We start from the raw sequence: 22333 nt of genomic DNA, 5'->3' as shown, positions 1-22333 counted from the left end.
CCAATCGATGTGGGATTCTCCGTTGAAACGGGAACGAGTTCGGATAATACCTACGGGAGCAGAGATTTATTTGTCATTCTTACTAAAGAACTAAATTAATAACAAAATTAAGAGATTTTTACTTCGCGAGATGAATTTAATGCCATATGTTTCTAAGGACTAAAGTAATATGTCACTCGCTTCTAGGTACCAATTTGATCATTTTACTATTTTAAGGGTCATAAGTTTGAAGAAGACTTTCACTTGTTGAAAGAAGATAAAATGAAAAATGATTGGAATAGACTCGTTGGAGGAAGCTTCAAAACATTAGTGATCTGTCTACTTTCATCATTGTTTACACATATTATAAAAATCCTAATAATTTTATTGTTTCTTTGTAATTGGAGGAAGACTCAATGTTTGACAAAGGTTTTTATACGGTAAATGGGTTTCTTTAAACTAATTCAAAGCTTTCGAGGCTACTAAAGAAAGCCTTGGTGGAATCTTTTCAAAATTCCTTCTTGCTTTTTATTTATATTTTCCATGTTATTTAGAGATAAATTAAGAGTGAGATTTTTTCCTGAGGTTATGTAAGTTTTTGTATTTTTCTATTTGACAGAGAAAGTTATAATAGTTTTAACTTAAGGTATTTTTTTTTCTCTATTATATTTCTTCATCAATTCCTTCTTTTATTTTCCTTTTCTCCTATTTTAGTCACTTGTCGTTTTGTTGTCATTGTTCTAATTCAAATGTTTGTGTATAGAAATAGATGAGGAAATGAAAAACTTCCATTTTGCGTATGGTATAGCAAAGCAATGTCCCATGCGCGTACGAAAAAGAGGTATGAAAAGGTATTAGTTAATTCCCACTACCAAAAATAATTGAGCAATTTGGATCATGGCAGAAGACAACTTGTTTGACGAAATGACGAGGAAAGTATTACTTGGTAGTACTACTTGCAGTAGTCACGGCTTTTGGGTTGAGCTACACTCATCTTCACACTTGCCTACCTTTATGGAGCCTCTGCTTTTTTTCAACTTCCAATTCATCAAATAAAAGATATATATATATATATATAGATATATTAATATATACTGTTTAAGACCGTTGATGAAGAGAACAGCCATAGTAGAAAACCGCGGTCGCCACCAACTTTGACTCAGCGATAAATTAGTTTACTTTAATTGGTTCATTCTTATTTAAACGGCCAAATCCTTTGTTGCAAAATATAAAGATGAAAATGAAGAACGTTGGTGTGAGTTTATTGATTTTTGTTTTTGTGGAAGTGATATGGTGTGAAGGGTGTTGGAAGGAAGAGAGAGAAGCTCTTTTGGGTCTAAATTCCCTTTCTGAATTCGCTTTGTCTTGGCTGTGGGAAGGCACAGATTGTTGTGAATGGGGAAGAGTGGAGTGCAACTCCTCCACAGGGAGAGTGGCCAAACTTAATCTTCAAGGCCTTCGGTATTTAAGTTACGCTAATCTTGTTGTCTTCAAAGATTTGAAGAGTCTCAACTTGGGGGGTATTTATGGGATACTAGATTGTGCGGACAGTGAAGGTTATTCTCCGACACATTTTGATCTTCATCATGATTTATTCAGTGAAAGTGAAACATGAAAAAAATAGTTATTTCCATTTGATTTGAATACTTTGCAGGGTTGCAAAATCTGGAAGTCCTCGACTTGACTGAGAATGGTATGGGTGTCACCGACATTGTAGTTTGTGTGAATCGCCTTCCATCTCTCAAGATTCTATATCTATCATCCAACGGGTTCGATCCAACATACAACGGGTTCGATGAAACGTTCAAGGGTGAGGATATGCATTCTTGTGTTATGATGATGTAATAAGCATCTCTATAATTATTATACATGATTACTGATACATGTGTATGCCTTTAGCTTTTGAAAGTCTGTCATCGGAGTTGGTTAGATTAGAGGTCCTTGACGTAAGTGAGAACTCTTTGACTAATGACATCTTGCCATCTCTCGGTGGATTCACATCTCTCAAGGAACTCTATCTGTCTCACAATGATTTGGACTCAGATATGCATATTCAAGGTCGAATAATTTTCCCATTTCATTTCTAAGGATAATCGCTTTAGGATAAAATGTTATCTAACACGGTTTTTTACCTTGCAGGTTTATGCTCTAAGTTGAAGAATCTTGAGGTCCTTGACTTGTCTAGCAACAACTTCAATGACACTGATATTGCATCTGCTATTAGTGAACTTTCATCTCTCAAGTCTTTAGATTTAGGATACAGTCAATTGCCTCCAACATCCATTCTTAGTATGTCACACTTCCTATATTTCAAATATTCATCGTTCCTTTTGGTTGGTTGAAAATATATGTTAGTTTAAACAGTACCTATGTTGTTAGGTATGTTGCCAGTTTTTAGATTTTTTTATATCAGTAAACATGACTATAACATTCCCTTCTCTACTTGTCTCTAACAGGATTATTGACTTTAACGAGTTTGGAGATTCTTGATGTAAGTTATAACCAAATTAACAATTTCTCCAATGAATTTCTTTCATCTCTAAGTGGGCTTCAACGTCTGAAATCCCTTGTATTAAAAGACAATGAATTAGGAGGATCGCTTGATATAAGTGGTGAGTATAGTTAACTTGATGTATTCTACTGCTTCATCACGTTGGCAGTCACTTCTCATAATAGATATTTTATGGTGGTTGGACTTATATTGTGCAGAGATTATTATTGTATATGAGCGAAGAAAGAGTAGTACTATTATTCTATGAATGATTATAACATTTCATTCTCTATTTGTCTCTAACAGGATTATTGGCGTTAACCAGTTTGGAGAGTCTTGATCTAAGTTATAACAAAATTAACAGTTTTGTTGTCCATCAAGGTATTTAAAGCACTGATATAAAAAAGTATTAATCGGTTTCTTTATAATACAATTTAATTCCAGTTGTAAAGCATGTTATTATTTCCTTACAGTGCATAGTTTCTGTATCTGTTTTGTTATGTGATGACAAATTAAATATTATTTCCATGTTTTAGTTACAGGCTCAAAAGGTCTAAGAAAATTGGAAGTCCTTAATTTAGATAACAATATGATAAATGGAAGCAGACTCAGGGAATCACTACAACCTTTCTCATCTATTAGAGTGCTTTCTATGATCAAAAATGAGATTATAGGAAATATTACTGCTGGAGGTGGAAATACTTTTTATTTTACTCTAACTCAATTAGTTTCACTATTAAATTAAGGTTTATATAACTTCTTTTTCTATTGTGCAGATTTTCGTGATTTAAAAAACCTTGAACACTTGGCGCTGGACTCTAGTTCTCCCCTTGACACTGAGTTTTTCAAAAGTATTGGGGAATTGACTTCTTTGAAAAATTTATCTGCTTCTAATTGTAAGATTAGTGGCACCCTTCCTCCAGCAGGTAATTTAATTTATCATTGTAGTTTTTAGATTTCCTTTTATCGTGAATCATCACATATTTATTCTACACCTTTGCATTGTGTCCTCAGTAAGATGACTTTTTTTTTCAAAATTTTATATTTCAGATTGGTTTAAGCTGAAAAATCTGGAAGAGTTAGATCTAAGCCAAAATTCATTTGTTGGATCGCTTCCTTCATCTTTCTTGAACATGACATCTCTTCGGAAGTTGGAACTTTCACAAAATAAATTCAGTGGACAACTTGATTCAAATATTGCTAGTCTTACATCACTTGAATATTTTGGTTTTACACAAAACCAATTTGAAGTTCCTCTTTCTTTTACACCATTTGCCAACCTTTCAAACCTTAAGTTCATATATGGTGACGGCAACAAAGTCATTTTGGACTTACAACCTAGTCTGCAAACTTGGATTCCTAAATTTCAATTACAAGAGCTTAGTTTGCATTCAACAACCGAGAATGATTCTCTTCCGCTCCCCAGGTTTCTTTTACTTCAAAGAAGCTTGACTAAACTAGATTTCACTAGTTGTAGATTGGAAGGAGTGTTTCCAAACTGGTTGTTTGAAAACAACACAAAGTTGACCGAGCTTGTTGTTAGAAATTGCTCTTTCAAAGGTGTTCTCCAGCTACCATCACATCCCCTTACAAGCATGACGAAAATTGATGTATCTGACAATAATATAACTGGCCAAATCCCCAATAACAATATTAGTTTAATTTTACCAAATTTGCAATTTCTAAACTTGTCTAGAAATCACATCCAAGGTTCAATTCCTCCTGAGTTTGGGCAAATGAGCTTATTGGATACTTTGGATCTCTCAGATAATCTTTTATCAGGAGAGATTCCAAAGAACATATCCAGGGATGGCTCTAAACTCAAAATCTTGACACTTTCACACAATGAGCTAGATGGACCCATATTTCCAACTTTGAAATACTTGGAGGAGCTGTACTTAGATGACAATAACCTTTATGGAAGCATCCCGAGTAGCTTTTTTAACTCATCTCTCCAACGCTTGGATCTGAGCTATAACAATTTAGTGGGGACACTTCAAACTGTGATAGGAAATATGTCAAATTTGCAAACACTTTCATTGTCCAACAATCATCTTGAAGGGTCTATTCCGACAAGGCTAGTGGAACTTGAATATCTATCATATCTAGATCTCTCAAACAACAATTTGACAGGTTATGTGCCATCTTTTGCCAATGGTTCAGTGAATTATATCCATTTGAGCAACAACAGGTTAAGTGGTTTATCCAAAACAATGTTCACCAACACATCTTACATAGTGATGCTAGACCTTAGCTACAATGAAATAACTAGTGGCATTCAAGATTTGATACAAGATCTTGCTGATACAAGGTTGAACATACTCATTTTGAAAGGTAACCGCTTTACAGGACATTTACCAGAGCAGTTATGCCAATTGGTAGATTTAAGTATACTAGACCTTTCTGATAACAATTTTGTTGGTCCAATACCCAATTGCTTGGGTAAAGTGCCTTTTCAGAGTGATGACCCTCAAGTATTATGGCTTGCATTTAATGGCTATGTTCGTATAGACAATGGCAAATACTCTATGTTAATACCAAATATAAAAGAGAAAGCAGAGTTCACTACGAAGAAAAGATCCTACACATATACAACAAGCATCCTTATTTATATGTCCGGAATTGATTTATCCAGCAATAAACTAAACGGAAGTATTCCGTCTGAGCTTGGAAACTTGACGAGAATTCGAGCATTTAACTTGTCTCACAATGATTTGATTGGACAAATTCCAACTACATTCTCTAATTTAGTAAAAGTGGAGAGTTTGGATCTTTCTTTCAACATGTTGAGTGGTCAAATTCCTCCTCAACTAAATCAGTTGAGCTCTCTTGCTGTATTCAGTGTTGCTCATAACAACTTATCGGGTGATACACCCGAGCGAAAAGGCCAATTTATTACCTTTGATGAAAGCAGCTATGAAGGAAATTCTCTTCTTTGTGGACCTCCATTGGTAAAAAGTTGTCATCCTTATGCACAATCACCTACCATTTCTCCAAATGATGAAGACAATGACACTCCGATTGACATGCATGCTTTTGGTGTAAGTTTTGTTGTGGCATACACATCGGTATTGCTGGTAATTGTTGCCACTCTCTACATTAATCCTTATTGGAGACGAGCATGGTTTTCCTATATGGAATTTATCTTCTTAAGTTGTTATTATTTTATGCAAGATAGTTGGAGGAGGTTTTCAAATTCTAGAAATACGTAATATAGTTTATCTTTATGCATTGGATTGTCTTATTTTCTAAGATTCATTCAATCATGAGTTTCTTATATGTATTGAATCCAAGTTTTCTGTAGAAATATATCTTAGTTTACTTTGTCCTTCGTTTTATTTTTTTATCCACCAAACTCCAATTACTTTTTAACTTACAAAATCCTCATGTTGTTTCTGTAGTCGGCTTTAGTAATTAAATTTGTAAGTTGCATGTTGCTGAACATGAATGGAATAAGATCGTGGGGATTGCAGAGAGGGAAGAGAAGTGGATCAGATTTATAAATTGATATCAAAATTTTATGAAAACACACTGTTATTTAGTAACATTTAAAAAATGTTGTTAAAGTCTAAAAATTTATAGTCATGTGCAAAGCAAAGACAACATTTAACATTTTTATGTATCATTAGTATATTTTTAAAATTGTTACCAATTAATATCTTTATTATCATTACAAAAATATTGCAATTTTTATTTTTTAATGTTTGAAAAATGTTATCTATATATTTTCTAATAATTAAAAAATTGTTTTCTATACATTTTCTAACATTTAAAAAAATATTACCAATTATCTTATTTTATAACAATCAAAAATTGCTACGTATTGCATTTTGTAACATTTTAAAATTATTATTAATTTATCTATTTAGAAATAAGAAACACCAAATACTAAAAATAGTAACATGTAGTATACATTGACAATTACAAATGATAAACCATAACACTTTGTAGCAGTCCAATAATCTTAAGATGTTATCAATAATTGTTTTAGAAGCCCAAATTTTACAAGGTTTTATATCAGCACCAGCAATTATATGTTATCAAACAAATATTATAACTAGAATTAAAAAGAAAGGAGAAGAAGAATCGTGTTCAATTAAATTTTGTTTCAGGATTTACAGAAGCATTCCTTTCTCTTATACATGAGAAAACAAGAGATGGATGCAATTTAATCTCTAACCATCAAGGTGTCAGATGATGAATAGCAACTATGTCAACATCGTAAACGGAAGTGCTTCCAAAATCAGAATTATCAGTTAGATTCTCTTGGAGCCATTTTGAGTTCTTGGGACTAATGTGACTGTCCCATCACCATAAATACATTCTTCTAGAATCAGCATGGAACAGAGTCGCTTTGTGTTTGATTTGCTTGTACTGGAAGGTATTCTTCCAATAGGATCTAGAGAAATTCCTGAAGCAATATCTCATATAACATTGGCTAACAGAAGACCCATGCCTACAAATTACAACTGATAAACTCAAGAACAACTTCAGAACTAACAAGACATTCATAGTAAAAAAAATCTAATATATGAAAAGTTTCATCTAAAATTAGAGGTTTCGTTCCAATTTGTTAAACATAACTTCCATAATTACTAAATATAAACACCATTTTTCTATCTTTGGTTATCAAATCTTTTTAAATATCCCCACCCTCACATCTCTCAGGTATGTCACTCACTCTTAGGATAACTCCGAAGCTTCTTCTTCACGATAGAAGCTTCCAAAACCTACCTCCCTTTAGGCTTGAAACTTTGCACAAGAAAAATGCTTCTTTGCTGCTTGCCTAAATACACAGCCTTTTGCTTACTGCATCCTCATCATTATTAACAGAAAAAACTAAAATATCAATCTCAAACGGGCTCTAATATTACTGTTAAGTTTATTGGAAGAGAAATACAAGGAAGATTAGACAGTAATGAGGTGTCAACTGAACAAGTCCAAAGAAGATAACATAATATTATTTTCAACCTAAAATAATTAAGATGTAAGAGTCCTTTTATTGATATATTTTCATCATATTTATTTTTATCCAATGTGTGATTTAGAATTCCTAATAGAAGAAGAGGGAGAATAGAGAGAATGCTTTACAAATATAAAATGTGTTTTGGAAAACTAATTCGGTAAATATATATGTGAAATTTCCGACCTTCTCCTACAGGAGGATTACTCTGATCTTTAATGACAGCAACTTTGTAATATCGAGTTCTCTTACAGTTTTATTTTTAAAAAATATTTAAAAAAAATAAAAGGAAAAAATATTTAAATTTCGCTTCGTTCGAACTCAACTCCTAAACGATACAAAACTTATTGGATATACCGAAATACTTAAAAATTCTTCATTTGTTTCCGTTCACGATCATTTTCAACTTCGATATTATAATCTGATTATAATAAATACACTTCTTATTACTAGAAATTATTGATTAATCTATTGATTTTGGTAGATTTTTTAATGTTGCTTTACTGATGGGAAACTTGTTGTTCAACCGGTTCTTCAACAACTTCGTCTATCTCTAACAATTTGTAAAACTTGAATAACTAGCTAGTTTTCTAATACACTATTTAACCAAAGGAAAGAAGCATGAATAAGTATCTGTCTATCATTTAATTTTGAGGGTTAAACTGAAGGAATCTACAAACCTGACTACATTGATGCATTGTATGGTTTTTATAATGAGAAAAAGCCTGAAATGATGGTTTGTCCTCCTACCCTGAGAGCAAGAGAACTCTTGCATGTATGGATTGGTATTGATATGTCGTACAATATGAATAGGTTGTTAATCTTCAATGGTGTTTGCTGCACTACAGTTGTCTGATTGTTTTTATACATTCTAGTGCTGCACTTCAATTTGAGCACATTTTTTGGGTTTGTTTTAAGGTCTTTTCTGTTCTTTGAAGTACTTGATTTGTGTAGAATGAAACTGAGATTTTTTAAGGTTTTTTGATTTGTTGCTTTTAATTAGACAGCTATAATTAACTTTTGACTGAGCTCTGCAGTATAAATATTAATGGAGGGAAGTCGAATGTGTTGATTGGTATGTATGTGTTAACGTAGGTTTCTGTTAGTTTCAGACTGAAAGTAAGTCAAATCATAAAATTTAAAATTAATATTGAAAGCGCCGCCGTCTGTGGGAATCGAACCCACGACCACATGGTTAAAAAGCCATGCGCTCTACCAGCTGAGCTAAAACGGCTTTGTTAAAATGTTTTGATTATTAATTAAAAACCTAGTTTAAAACATAGTTTTGTTCTATTTTTTTCAATATTTTCATTGTGCTAAAACCCTGGAATGTGAAAAAACCCCAAGCTTTGAAGAAGATAATTATGAATTGAAATCCACGAGATGATTGTTTCTGCACCCTCTTGCTCCTACACCTATCCCAATCTTTTCCAATCTTTCTGTCCAAAATTAAGTTCCTCGCAGCACCGATGCAGGTTGAGGCTGAAAAAGCTCACTGGAAAGAATCGCATTTCGGCATCCATTGGTAGTTACGAGGTGGGTGGAGGATATCCGGAACTGGAGAAGGATGAAAAGAGGAAAAACAGAAAGTCGCTTTCAGAGCCTACTCACACGGAATCCTTCCTTAGAGGAGGGGAACAAGTTATATCTGTCTTGGAAGAAATGATTACCCTTGTGAGTTACTACCACTGTTACTTTTGTTACTAGGGAAAGAGGTTGAATTTGTATTCTTCAGAGTTAAACTTCGTCGCATTTAAGGTTGTTGTTAATGTTTTCTTTTCATGAAATGAGATATTGTAGCTTTCTTTGTAACAACAGTGAAGAACACACTTCTAAAAGAGACTGGAGAACAAGCTTATTTGGACAAACTTCTACGGAGTGTTTTAGGATGGAAAAATAAGAAAAAAGAATGAACTGAACTTCTCTGTAAACTAAAATTAATTTATATATAAGTTCAAAAGAAGAATTTTGAGAAGTTATACATGAGAACTTACACAAATGAGTTTATACATAAGCTAATTTTTGTTATGGACAGTTTATTGCATTTTTTCTTTATATTTTTCTCACCTAGAAGTGCTTATGTAGAAGGTTGGCCAATCTCGCTCGAAACTGATATATTTCTTGTTATTGTATAAATTGCTATTTAATTTGAAGTTTAATTGGTTTTTTCCAATAAAATTCAACATGTTCTAATTAATTTTTTCATCGTTCTGCTCTAGCTAAATTCTTCTATAGTTTATTTCTCATTGACATGGTGTTGATATACTTTTTGGTTTAAGGTAATTTTAAAAGATTTCGTTGTTGAATTTTTTTCTCTGTGTGGCTATGCATGCTTGTCACACATTTTCTCGGTGAAGATAACTGATTATTTGTGTGTTTGTGTCAGTTTTGTATAAGTATTCGCAGTGATTAGTTTTTCTTCTTGTTGCAAATATTTATTTTTGTGGTTCTTTACTTGATAATTAGTGAATCAAAATGTGTGATGATTCATGAGCTTGTATTATGTGTACAAATTTGTGTTCAGTTGGATGACATGGACATGGACGAGGATTCTGAGAGAGTGGCAGTGGAGTTGGCTGCACAAGGAGTTATAGGAAAGAGAGTTGATGAGATGGAGTCTGATTTCATGACAGCCCTTGACTACATGATTCAACTTTCTGAGAAGGACCAGGATGATAAGGTATGGCTTTCTTAAGAGATTATAACTCATCTAGATGAAGTTAGAAATCCATGTGTTCTGTTCTGCCAAGATTTTTTTTTTTTTTTTTTTGTAATTATATTTTGAGCAAATCTACAGAAGAAACCCTTGTAAATAGAAACAGGGTAATGTTTTCATTTTTTTAAGAAATGAATTTGATACACTATTAGTGTAAAATATTTCTACACTGCCAATCAGTAAGAATTCATCTTAAGTATGACTGCTAAAGTAATTGTCAGGATTGCTTGAGTTGTGTAAAAGATTTAACTTGTTAGATTTGTTTAAGTTTTTATTTCATTACTGATGTAAGACACATATAAATGAAACAGTTAATTAAGAGATCAATTGAACTCTCTTAAACATTTCTCACATTTTCCAGTCTCAAGTATAGTTATTCAGAAATCATTAATCTTAAAATGCATGGTAATCATGATTGGATAATAGTGTGAAATACCTTTACACCGAGAGTGCATTTTAATTAATTTTTTTTTTGTATCGTGAGTCTTACTGACTGCAGCAGCGTATTTGAACTCAAATAAGCAACCAGACATTTGTTATCAACATGATATTTTGTGTCCTTCAACCACACTGCCCTGAAAATTTTACTTCATTGCTGTTAGTATCCTTTAATTGATGATTCCTATAGCATAATTTTCTGTGCTGGTGAGCCGTGAAACTTTCATGAAGTTGTGATTTGGAATATACTGCTTATGTATTTCATATTATTTCCTTTTAGCGCAAGGAACTGTTGGAAGTGATCAAAGAGACAGTGTTATCACATCTAACAAAAAAATGTCCGCCCCATGTAAGGAACTTTTTTTAGCTACTTCTTGATAATTTTCTAACCAAAGGGCAGCTCCAGATTACGCTCTTTTGATTAATATGGAATTTTCACCTTCATATTTTTAGGTTCAAGTAGTTGGTCTTCTGTGTAGAACTCCAAAAAAGGATAGCCGGCATGAATTGATGCGCCGAGTTGCAGCTGGTGGTGGTGCATTTAAAGGCGAGAATGACTTGAAGATTCATATTCCAGGGGCAAATCTAAATGACATAGCTAATCAAGCTGATGATTTGTTGGAGGTATTTATAGAAACTTCACTTATATATATCCACTGAGATTGTCTGTTGAACTTTAAAATGTCTAGTACTCATACTTGGGTAACGATTTTATTGTCGTTGTATGGGGATGATGAGAGCAAAATGTACTTGGAAGACCTTGGGATTGGTCTAAATTGCTTTAGCCTCTTTTACATGTCACGATTCACAAAATGCTTCATACCCTCTTATAATCGATTATTTTCATTCTCACATCTGCAAATCATACGAATCAAATTTACTGAGTGCCTTCTCAATTTAGGTGTAGCTGACTTTATAGAGTAGTTGACTTAGAAGGTTCTAAAATTTTGGGTTATAATGATATGTACTCTCTTAGTTATTTTTGTTTTGCTACCAGGTCTGTTTATTAAATTATTTCCTTGTCTCTCGGGAGCAGCTTCAATTCTTACCCAAACTGTCTGGTTAATTTTTGGTGTTGGGCCATACTTTTTCAGGCAATGGAAAATCGTCGTGTTATCCCAGACCGAAAACTACTTGCAAGACTTGTTTTGATTAGAGAAGAAGCTCGCAATATGATGGGAGGGGGAATTATGGATGAAAGAAACCACCGTGGATTCTATACGCTTCCTCAGCCTGAGGTATTTGAAATATAGTTTCCATATTTTGGTTTTAGCATGGTTGTCACTTCTACTGAAATATTTACCTGGCACAACATTTCTGTTTCACAAGATATTGCTGTTTATTGCTAAAAGTGATGGGAAATCAAAACTACACAGATATCATCTTTCTGTGACAGAAATACTATCTTGGCATCCTTAAAACTGTTGACTGTGCAGGTGGAGTTCTTGAGCAAATTGGTGGCTCTAAAACCTGGGAAAAAGGTGCTTGATATGATAAGAAATGTGATGCAAGGAAAAGATGAAGGTGCAGACAAGTACGATGAGGAAGACACTATGGATCCCGAACCAATTGAATTTCTAGGAAAGGTGGGTTGAATTGCATCCTGCTCGCGTGTTATTTAACTAAGGGGTGTGTTTTGTTATGAGTGCAAGTTATAGACACTTTAAGCATATTTAACTTGCGTGCAATGATATGCAGCCAATTTTAACAGGAGAGAAGACACTTCCAGTACGCCCTGGCATGTTTCTTGAGACTGTATCCAAGGTAATGCAAATGCTACATCATTCTTTTTGTGTTGAATGTATTATTTTGGAGCCAAGTGGACATAAAATATTTGGTCCAGTTGAAAATTTCACACGGTGGACTCCTGATCTTTTTAACCATGATACCGTCTCCCATACTTTTTGATAAACGTTCTGATTGTCACATTAGATTTGAATGATCTTGAATTTTGTAATGCATTTCAAACTAATGTTTCTCAATTCTTATTTTAACAGGTTTTGTCTGGTTTATATGCTGGAACTGACTCTGGCATCACTGCACAACATCTGGAATGGGTACGTTCTTTTTCTCAAGTTCATAAATATTTCTATTTTCAAGGTCAATGTCCCTGTAGAGTATGTACTATAAAAACTAGCGTATTCATGTGCTAGAAAGTTCCTTGTATTGGAAACAGTGAAACCAAGCAGAAAATAGTTTTCTCAATCCAAATATCCCTATAGACTTGTTTAGTTCAGGAAAACGTTCCCTGTTTTCATATTATGTTTTCAAACTAATCACAATAAATGCTACATTAATTTTGTTTTCAAAGATTTGTAACTTTGTGTAGAAAATGATAAAAACAATAAAATAGTAATTTTCTTCATTTCTTATCACAGTTAAAAGAAGATATACTTTTATATTGTGAAAATAGGACATGGTAACTGAAAATATTTTCTCAAATCAAATAGATCCTAAGTTTGACATTTGAAGGCAAGCTTGCTACACAAAAATTTCCTCATCCCCATTTATTTAAGCTAAATAGATTGTGCCTGAAGAACTGTTCAAATCTTAAATAGTCAATTGTTACTCCTATAGAGCATTATTGTTAGTGGAAGCCGTGATGGTTGGTGGCATCACGCGAATATATGTTTGGTTTTGCTGATTAAATTATCTTCTAAAGTAAACAAACAGCCATGTCTATGATCACCTAATTATTCTTTCTCTTGTTTATTACTCTTGCCTTTCAGGTTCATATGAAGACACTTGAAGTTCTTCAGGAGATAGCATTTGGCTAATTCTCTATATATCGTTTATATTCTTTTTGACGAGGTGAAGCATGATGACCCGTTTGTATCCTACTATTTTAGCCATTTTTTGCTGCCAAAAAAAGACTTGATAGGCTGTTCATAGGGACAACATAAGTGATAGTATAAAACTTCAGAACATTTGCAAGATGGCAATGTAAATTTATTATTCATAAGATGAAAAATGACATAAGTAAAATCTTTTATAACTTGAATGGATTACGTTTTAGATTTACGTTTTAGATTATTTTTTATATTTTTTTATTCAATTAAGTTTTTATTTCTGTAAATAAGTTCAATATGGTTCCATGTGTTAAATTTGTGTTACCACGATTTATTAGTATTATATGTTAAAATTTAAATTAATCTGTCACGTTTCCATGTGTTAAATTTGTGTTACCATGATTTATTAGTATTATATGTTAAAATTTAAATTAATCTGTCATGTGTTAAAATTTGGGTTTCTATCTTAGAATCTTTCTAGTTTTGATAACGCTAATGTTAATCTAACATAAAGAATTACATTGAGTCTATTTTATAAAATACAGATTTAGATGAGAAAAAAATAGATAAGATCAAAATGAATCAAAAATCCATGTGTAGAAATCAAACTTTTAACTTTAATTTGGATTAGTGGTCTATTATAATTTTTGTTTCTTAGGCATCTTGGTCAATTAAGAGTGAGATAGAGCATATATTAACTAAGGAAAATGATGTTTTGATAAAAAATATTTTGACAAAGTTGACAAGTTTTCTATAAATAGGATTGAAGTAGATTAACCTTTTATTTTTCAATTAAAAAGAAGTAATAGAAGTAGTACTTTTTTACTTTATTTAGTAGTCTGTCAAATTTTGTCAAATTTTTTTTTGTGTTAATGTATCATTTCCCATTAATTAAATTGGTCTTGACACTTAAATGATGAAGAACATATAGATGTACAAGTATGGATGATTGATTTTTTATCTTTTTTTAACCTTAGGGTTAAGATTCAAGAACAAATGTGCTAGACTCTGTCCCAAAAGAGGATAATATTTAATGAATAATCTTATCGATGATATCCTATCATACTTAATTGAAATATTTTTTATAAATTTAATAATAATGATAAAATTTAATTTTATTCTTTTATTATTGTAAAACAAAAGTATATACATATGTTGTATATGGGCATAGACACGTGTGTTTCATATATATATATATATATATATATATATTCATATAAGTAGCATATTATTAAGATAGATAATTTTTAACATTTTATAATGATTTAGAGAAATCACGTTTAAATATTTGTATTCATTGTATAACATTTTTATTTTTATTTAAAGAATTAAATTCTTCAGAAATAAAGGTGATATGATATGATTAATTAACGTCCCATTTAATCAATCATCCTAATTAAAAGAAACGTCACATAGAATAATATAGTAGTGCGATTTTGGAGCCCAAACACTACTCCTTACAATATTCAAGGCACACAACAATGCCAAAACTAAACAAGATACAAAATTCAACAGTAATCAAATTGAAATTTAAAGAACAAGTAATACATGGGCCATAGTCCTATAATAAAGTCAAAAACAGTAGAATCCAGCCTAGGTGGGCTACGCAGCGAAACCATCATCTCTCTGTTGACCAGGGTGTTTCTCGCATCTGCTCACATCAATAAATTGATGATCATCGCAAAAAGAGGAAACCACACATACAAGACATACATCAAACAACAGAGGGTAGGCTAGAGTAGAAAAAAAAAAGTATTTATCATACAATTATATCTCTTACATAGTCAGATATACGTACATCATCCAATCATGTTATGACTTGCAAACAATACACTAAAATTCAGACTCGACTCATCCAGATACATATAATTTAGTCGGATTCGGCGGATGCTTGCACTTGTGATGGATTTCCCTGCTCTACCAAGCTGCTCACCCCCGAGCTAAGTGTTACATTATCTCAACCCCAACCCACAAGGTTAGCCCTTAATGGATTTCAAGCCTCCTGCTACTCTCACCACAAGAGTCAGTCCGCTCTGTATGAGACTAACTGACTCATTAGAGTGTCAGGATACAACCTTACCTTGAATCCTTACCAAATTATATAGATGGGGCACCACCATGAACTCTCACTAACAAGGGTCATGGAATTACGTCCCGACCACTGAAGCACCACAATGAGGTCTCACCTAGAGGCTCATGGAATTATGTCCTGTCCACATACCAATCATATTCAACCAACAAAGTAATGATACATTTATCATGCATATAAATCTCATGCCAACCTTTATAATCAATCCTAATTCATATTCCATGTTGAATCCATTCCAACTCATCCCTCCCAATCCATGAATATAGAAGTGTATTTCATACCGACACCATGCCACTTTGATAATCAACCATCCCATTTAAATCACATGCGAAGATCATAACAAACCTATCATTCTCAACCCATGAACCATATCACTCATGCATAATCATTCATCTCATGCTTTTAACATAACATAACAATTCAATTCAAGCAAGTGCCAACTATCCAAGAACAAAGAAGCAACAAAATAGCCAAGCACCCTCGTCCAGCTCCTCGCTTAGGTTGAAAGGTCTCGCTCAGGCGAAAGGACTCTCACTTAGGCGAGCTCCTTTCGCCTAGGCGAAAGGTCGTCATACAGGAACAGTAGCCTTCTGTGCATTTTCGCTTACGCAAGACTCCCTTCATCTGAGGGAGACGTTCGCTCGCTCAAAATAGGGTTGGTCGCCTGAGCGATAACTCGCGTAAAAGAGCCTGGGCGAGGCTATGGTAATATCGCCTAGGCGAGACATGCTCGCTTGGGCGAGAAAACCAATGTTCACCATTGTTCTATCGTGCAACAGTCCAACAACACAACCCAAACAACACAATAAGACATCTCATAAGCTCACAACAGCATACAATCCAAACAAATCATGAAATATCACCCAAGCAAGCATGAAAACCAAAGATTTAGCATAACCCTAACTTCCTTTACCTGGAAAGGGCTAATATCAGACTTTGACTCTTAAGCCAACGAAACCAGTAGCTCCAAGAGCAGATTTATGAATTGGAACAACGACACAGAAAGGAACGAGGTTACCATAGTGGACCTCTAGCGAAAAAATACGAAAGGAGCCTTAGAAAGAAACTAGTATGAGCTGAGAGTTAACTTACGTGAAGTAGAGTTGAGCTTAAAGCTAGCTTGACCAAGAGGGGACCAAACCCTAGCAGAGCTTTCTGTTGGGAAGCAAGGAAAACGTGAGAACGAATATTCTCTGAAAATGAGATGGGATTAGGAGTGTTAGGCTGATTTAGGGACTTGGACTCCCTATAAACCTGCCCTAGACTAAACAGATATGGGACAACCTCTTGTATTTATGACAAAAAATTAACAAAGAAAAATAGTGGGTCTTACAATTAAGATTATCATTGGTGTAATTATTATTAATATCATTTTTATTTTTTTATACTTCAAGTTTTACATATATATATATATATATATATATATATATATATATATATATATATATATATATATATATGTCAGTGATATTAATACTTAATAAATATTTATTTATTATAAATTTTAATTATATCGGATTTTGATAGAAAATGTTCATTTTTTTATTATTTCCACACTTTTGTAATATTCGTCTTAATTTTTATATTTATTTTCATTTTTATCTATAGTTTATAATTAATTTAACAAATTTCTATTAACTTTTATTTGAGATTTAGTTTTCTAACTTATTTATGAGACACATTTTCACTCAATGATATAATTATTTAAAATTTTTATTTTATATTTATATAATTGTCAACGGATTTTTTTCGGATGAATACAAAATTTTATATAAGATTTGAAAAATATATAAGTTGTCATCGATAAAAAAAAAAGAGATTAGTTAGTTTTTGTTTGAAAAATTAATCTATTAAAAATTAAAAATTAATTAAATTAATTTAGGTTAGTAAAAAATTAGAACCTTTCTTTTGATAATAATGTTTGATTAATAAAATCCAAAATTAGATAAAAAATTTCTTACAAAAATGATAAAAGAAGAAAAATAAAATTATAGGTTTTGTTGACACCCCTTTTATTATCCACACCTGTATGTCCTCGTTTTCTACCACCTTTTCAGTTATACTTTTATATCTTACACACCCTAATTTCTTTTCTTTTTCACCTCCCAAAACCTTCATCCGCTCTTGAGACGTCACGTGACACCCTCCAAAACCCTAACATCAAGGCACACCTCACCAACATTCATACACGACACCATTGGCTCACGCACACCTCACTTCACTCACGGGGAAGAGAACAGGAGAACACATACACTACGAAACAGAGAAGGGGAAGCGGAACGTGATTCTTCTTTCTTCAGAGAGGGGCAATCAAAAAACCCTAACGCCACTGCCTCACGAACGCACAGTAGCGGACTCTCACTGCAGTATCAGTCACGCCAGTAACGGGTTTGCAGCGTTGACTCATTATCCTCGTGTCCTCGCAAATCCGACGAGGCCGTCGTTGCGGGTACCAAATACTTTCCCTTTCCTTCTCTTTTTTTTTTGTTTTTTTTTTTTCGTTTGGTTAATAATTTATTCAGAAACTGATTGGGATTTAATCGAATTTTACCATGGACTGTTGACCGAATTGGAGTTGATTTTGAGTGGCTTGGAGTGTGCATTTGAGTTGCTTTTGTTGAAAAATTAGATAACCTATATGCGTCGTCGTTTATAACTTTGGATTTAATTTTTCTGTTTGGGTTTAAACGCACTAGATTGGTGGTTTGTTGTGTGATTGAACATGAATTCGGATGGATGCGGTTTCTAAGTTTTGGTATAGGCATTTTCTGAGTTCTTTGGATTTTGGGATGAGTTTCTGACTTTATGGTGTGCTGAGGTCTGGTTTCTTGATTAAGATGATTGCTTTATCTCGTTTGATTGGAGTACTCTCTCAAATCACATCGGTGCATTTTGGCTTCTTGTTTCTTCTGCGTATGCTTCAAGCACTTACGTTTCTAATTCCTTCTCGTGTTGTTCCCAATGCTTGTTGATGTTTGTCACATGATCATATTTGTTGTATTTACGTTGAGACCTTAAACTCTCTGATTGTTAGATTGTTAACACTATTTTTTTTTTGCTATAGTAATTACGATTAAGTCATTGTTGAACGTGCTTATCGTTGATGTTCCTCTGGTTATCAGTTAGTCGAAGAAAAGATCATAAAATCTGCTAAATAGGATCTATTTGATACAAATATGAAGGATAGCGTGTTGGTCTGGGTGTCCATTATTTATATCGTATGTGGTTTTTCTCAAGGTAATTGCATAGTCTTTTGAATAAAGAGCTGGTAAAGGTACGAGACAAAGAAGGGGTATGATTGCCAATATTTGATTTTAAGTGGACAAGGTATTTGACCCAATACTACATAATTTGAAAGCTAAGGAACAATGAATTTTGTTCATGCCTACATGCATGAGTCTAGATGCATCTTATTAAAGCTTATTTGCCTTTTGCGTGAGTTTTTTTTAATATATGCGAAATATATTATGGCTATATCCCCTCTTGCATGGTATAATTGTTAAATCTAATTGTATGCAATTGAAACAATATGTGTGGGATCCCCTGGTTTTTTATGCACCAGTACTAGGCTAAAATTGAATTTATGTTGTTTTGTAGTGTTATCTTTCAGTGAGTCTGTTTATTACTAGGAGGTTTCATTAATTTTCTTTCCTTGGTTGGTTTGTTTTGGGCCTATGTTGTTCGGAACTACACTGTTTTTATTCCATTTTTCTTACTAACAGTTGTTTTATCTTGATTGAAATTTTAATAGGAGTTCAGATCTTGTAGTCATCACTTTGGCCTTATGAAGGGCATACGCATGAAGAAAAGATTGAAACACATGGTGGAGCCGGATAAAAATTGCCAGACTGGGATTGAAGATGTTGCTTGGCTTTGCTCCCTTCAAGAGTCTGAGATTGTAAGCCTCTTTACTTGTTCATTCACTTGGTCGATAACATTTCATGATCGTTTTCTTTGTTTTAGATTATCTAGGTTGGTTGCTTTAGATAATGTTAGTTTAGGGTTTTTAAGTGTTTTGGTCAAAACTTTGATACCAGAAGTCATGGTCAGAGATTTCAGAGGATGCAAGAATCACACTTTTGAGCAGTTTTTAATAGAATCATAATATTACTGGAGAGGGTAGATGGGTGGATGTACAAAAGGAATGGAGATAAGATATCTTCATGTTAAAGCTTTGGATTTTTCTTGGGATTAATTGTACCTTGGGTTTTAGGGCATCAGACTTGTATGATTTTAGTCCTCTGGATTTCGTTTGTGCCAATTAGAACTTCCAAGTGTTGCTAATTTGTGATTTTAGTTCCTATGTAATTGGAATTTGATAATGTGGCAATGACTTGTGGTATGTTTAGAAGACTAATATCTACAATACTTAGGAAGTCAATTTACACAATTAGAACCTAGAAAACTAAAATCACACATTTGCAGCACTTAAGAACCAATTGTTATAGTTAAAACCTGAGGGATTGAAATCAGACAATTGTGATATCTGGGAGACCAAAAGTAAAATTAAGCCTTTTCTTGCAGGATATAAATATCTTCCCCAGTCTACCACCATTCTACTTATTCTATTTTCTTGGTACAACTTAATTGTTTTGGAAGAATTTGAACCGGTGAAAGCAAAATAATCAGAATTATAGTTCATTAAGGAATGCAGTGTGGCAGAGTCAGTTTGTGTCTTAGACCTGGTTATATGTGCAAATCTAAGTAGGCCGGTTATATCTTGTTCATTGTGTAATATATCCTATACCTTAGAAAAGTTAGATATGCGAATATAGTTTCAGGTGTACCCAGTTACTCATGGTTACTGGGGTTATGCTTGTTTCTTAGATTTGGATTTCTCCTTCACTTTCAAGTGCTATTTCTCTAGTAAGAATTTAACTTAAGATGGTCAAATTTTGAAAATTTTCAGGACATGCTGGTTGGCTTGAAATTGTTGATCATTCAGCGTGCAAAAATGATAGGTTGCAAGAAGATGGCTGATAAATTCAACCTCAAAATGATTCGAGCCATTGGTATGCTCTATGCTCTTATTTTCCTTGTATGCAATGCTTTCTAAAATTTCATATGAATAATGTTCATTGATTGTGGATGCAATAAAAAGAAAACCCTGTGGCATATTTCTTGTTAATATATGTATCTTTTTTGTTTGTTTTGTTGTATAATGATAAGATTAATGGTGAGGCAATGTTCTAGAAGTCATACTATTTGTTATATAAAAAACACATATCCCTTTTATCAGGACTTAGTTATAATCTTAACCTTTATAAAGTGACTGGATTGCACTAACATTCTGTTTATGTAACAATAATTCAACAATTAATTCAATCAAGATTTTAGGATGTTCTTTTCTTGCTTTCATCCATTTAAATCATTGAAGGACACTGGCCGGTCCGCTGATGTTGTGTCTGTAGTGTCGCATGCATACAATGAAATCCTAGCGAATTGTTGTCATGCTTCATGATATGCGCGAGCAATTTGAATTTCTGAGATTTAGAATTGAATTTAATTGAATTTTACTGCGTTCATTGCAAATTAATTGAAATTTTTACTATTGAGTGCATAAAAACCAATCCAATTTGTGTCCTTTATGTGACATGATTTCTAAATACCTACATTTTCTAACTTCCAATGAACCTCTGTGCAGCACTTGTTTTGATGGAACATCTAAAGTCACAGATAAAGGAATCATCACTTATATCCAATACATCAGCTTCAGTTTTAGATGCTTGCAACCTATTGAAATGTAACAATGAGGTTAATGCAAATATTGAAGAGCTAAATACAAGTCTTGGTGCTGATATACAAACATTTATTGAAAGGTATGTTTACCAAGCTAATTTATATTTATATGGTTTACCAAGGTTATTTATATTTATATGGTAGTGTGGAATATTCAAGTAGTTGTCCATAACTTAGGAGAAATTATCATATGTAGGACTAGCACATGACACGGTCCTGACTTATCTTTACATGACATACTTGAGATTTTCAATTTACAAGAACCACTTAATAACCATTATGTGGTCATGATCTTGATTTGATTAGTCTTAGGCGTCACTATTTGAGTTTTTTCAATTTATTTGTGATGAAAGATGGGAATTAAATTGACCACCACTCCTTATGGCTGTTGTGTTTTTATGAGGTTTTTATTTATACCAATTGTGATATATTATTTGTGTGCAGTCCACCAACATTCAAACGAAAGAAGCAAAAAGTTCAAAGTGATGAATGAAAGGTTTGCGGTTATCGGAGGATTCATAACTGCAAAGTAACAAAGATTTCTAGCTTGTCTTGATTTAAGTTTTGCTTTGGAAGTTCTCATTTAGATTTTCTCCCCAATTCTTGAATTAGCATAGAAGAGTAATTAATTAGGCTGCTCATAGTGTCAGATGGGGATTTTGTCTTTCATTTCTAAAATGTAATTTTAAATACTCCTTATTTTTTATAGTGCAAGAAATTTATATAGCAACATAGTTACAAACTTCTGCGTGTTGAGATTATATTACATCAATTTACATATTGTAAATTTAAGAATTAGATGTGTGCTTAATAATAATCATACTTGATACCATCTTTGTTGGGGAATTTTTCAAAATTGTCTTGTTCTCTATGAAGTTGTATTCCGTAAGATAGTAGTGAAATAGAGAAGGGAGAGAAAACATGAAAAAAGTCTGTTAAATAATTGACGGGAAAATAACAATGATGTGAGGTGAAATTGACAGACAATGTAAAGAATTCATTTTTATTTGAAATATCTTATATGTTTTTTCTTTTCGAATTAAGCCTCCATACATTCCTATTAATTATTAAATAGGGCTTGACGAAAGAAATTAATTCTAACAATTGAAACTATTTATACTAACATAAA

The 22333-nt window shown here is 32.9% G+C and overlaps 3 protein-coding genes and 1 non-coding gene across 6 annotated transcripts; 3 read left to right on the top strand and 1 right to left on the bottom strand.

The window, feature by feature from the left end:
- Positions 1–1078: 1078 nt before the first annotated feature.
- LOC114183980 (receptor-like protein 9b) lies at positions 1079–5962 on the top strand. 3 transcript variants are annotated; one of them, XM_028071199.1, is made up of 9 exons: positions 1079–1535; positions 1634–1789; positions 1879–2037; positions 2119–2268; positions 2436–2591; positions 2777–2851; positions 3013–3162; positions 3247–3396; positions 3521–5962. In XM_028071199.1, exons 1-9 carry the CDS (start codon positions 1214–1216, stop codon positions 5680–5682), a joined length of 3480 nt encoding a protein of 1159 aa, XP_027927000.1. In that variant the 5' UTR covers positions 1079–1213; the 3' UTR covers positions 5683–5962. The 3 variants fall into 3 exon arrangements, with proteins under 3 accessions (XP_027927000.1, XP_027927001.1, XP_027926999.1); XM_028071198.1 differs by having other exon boundaries at positions 1080–1535; positions 3007–3162; XM_028071200.1 differs by lacking the exon at positions 3013–3162.
- A 2631-nt stretch (positions 5963–8593) lies between these two features.
- Positions 8594–8667, bottom strand: TRNAK-UUU. Its single transcript has one exon. It is a non-coding gene; the product is annotated as a tRNA-Lys (tRNA).
- Positions 8668–8760: 93 nt separating this feature from the next.
- Positions 8761–13588, top strand: LOC114183531 (protein PEP-RELATED DEVELOPMENT ARRESTED 1, chloroplastic). The gene is made up of 9 exons (XM_028070581.1): positions 8761–9107; positions 9958–10113; positions 10868–10936; positions 11041–11211; positions 11682–11825; positions 12024–12173; positions 12286–12351; positions 12585–12644; positions 13317–13588. Exons 1-9 carry the CDS (start codon positions 8817–8819, stop codon positions 13362–13364), a joined length of 1155 nt encoding a protein of 384 aa, XP_027926382.1. The 5' UTR covers positions 8761–8816; the 3' UTR covers positions 13365–13588.
- A 3960-nt stretch (positions 13589–17548) lies between these two features.
- Positions 17549–21946, top strand: LOC114183864. Its single transcript, XM_028071024.1, has 5 exons — positions 17549–17914; positions 19217–19363; positions 20375–20477; positions 21110–21284; positions 21649–21946. Exons 2-5 carry the CDS (start codon positions 19250–19252, stop codon positions 21695–21697), a joined length of 441 nt encoding a protein of 146 aa, XP_027926825.1. The 5' UTR covers positions 17549–17914; positions 19217–19249; the 3' UTR covers positions 21698–21946.
- The last annotated feature ends 387 nt before the right edge of the window (positions 21947–22333 follow it).

This window comes from Vigna unguiculata, chromosome 5 (assembly GCF_004118075.2).
Source record: "Vigna unguiculata cultivar IT97K-499-35 chromosome 5, ASM411807v1, whole genome shotgun sequence".
NCBI lineage: Eukaryota > Viridiplantae > Streptophyta > Magnoliopsida > Fabales > Fabaceae > Vigna > Vigna unguiculata.
Note: the sequence above shows the minus strand (reverse complement) of the source record. Positions and strands in the feature narration are given on the sequence as shown.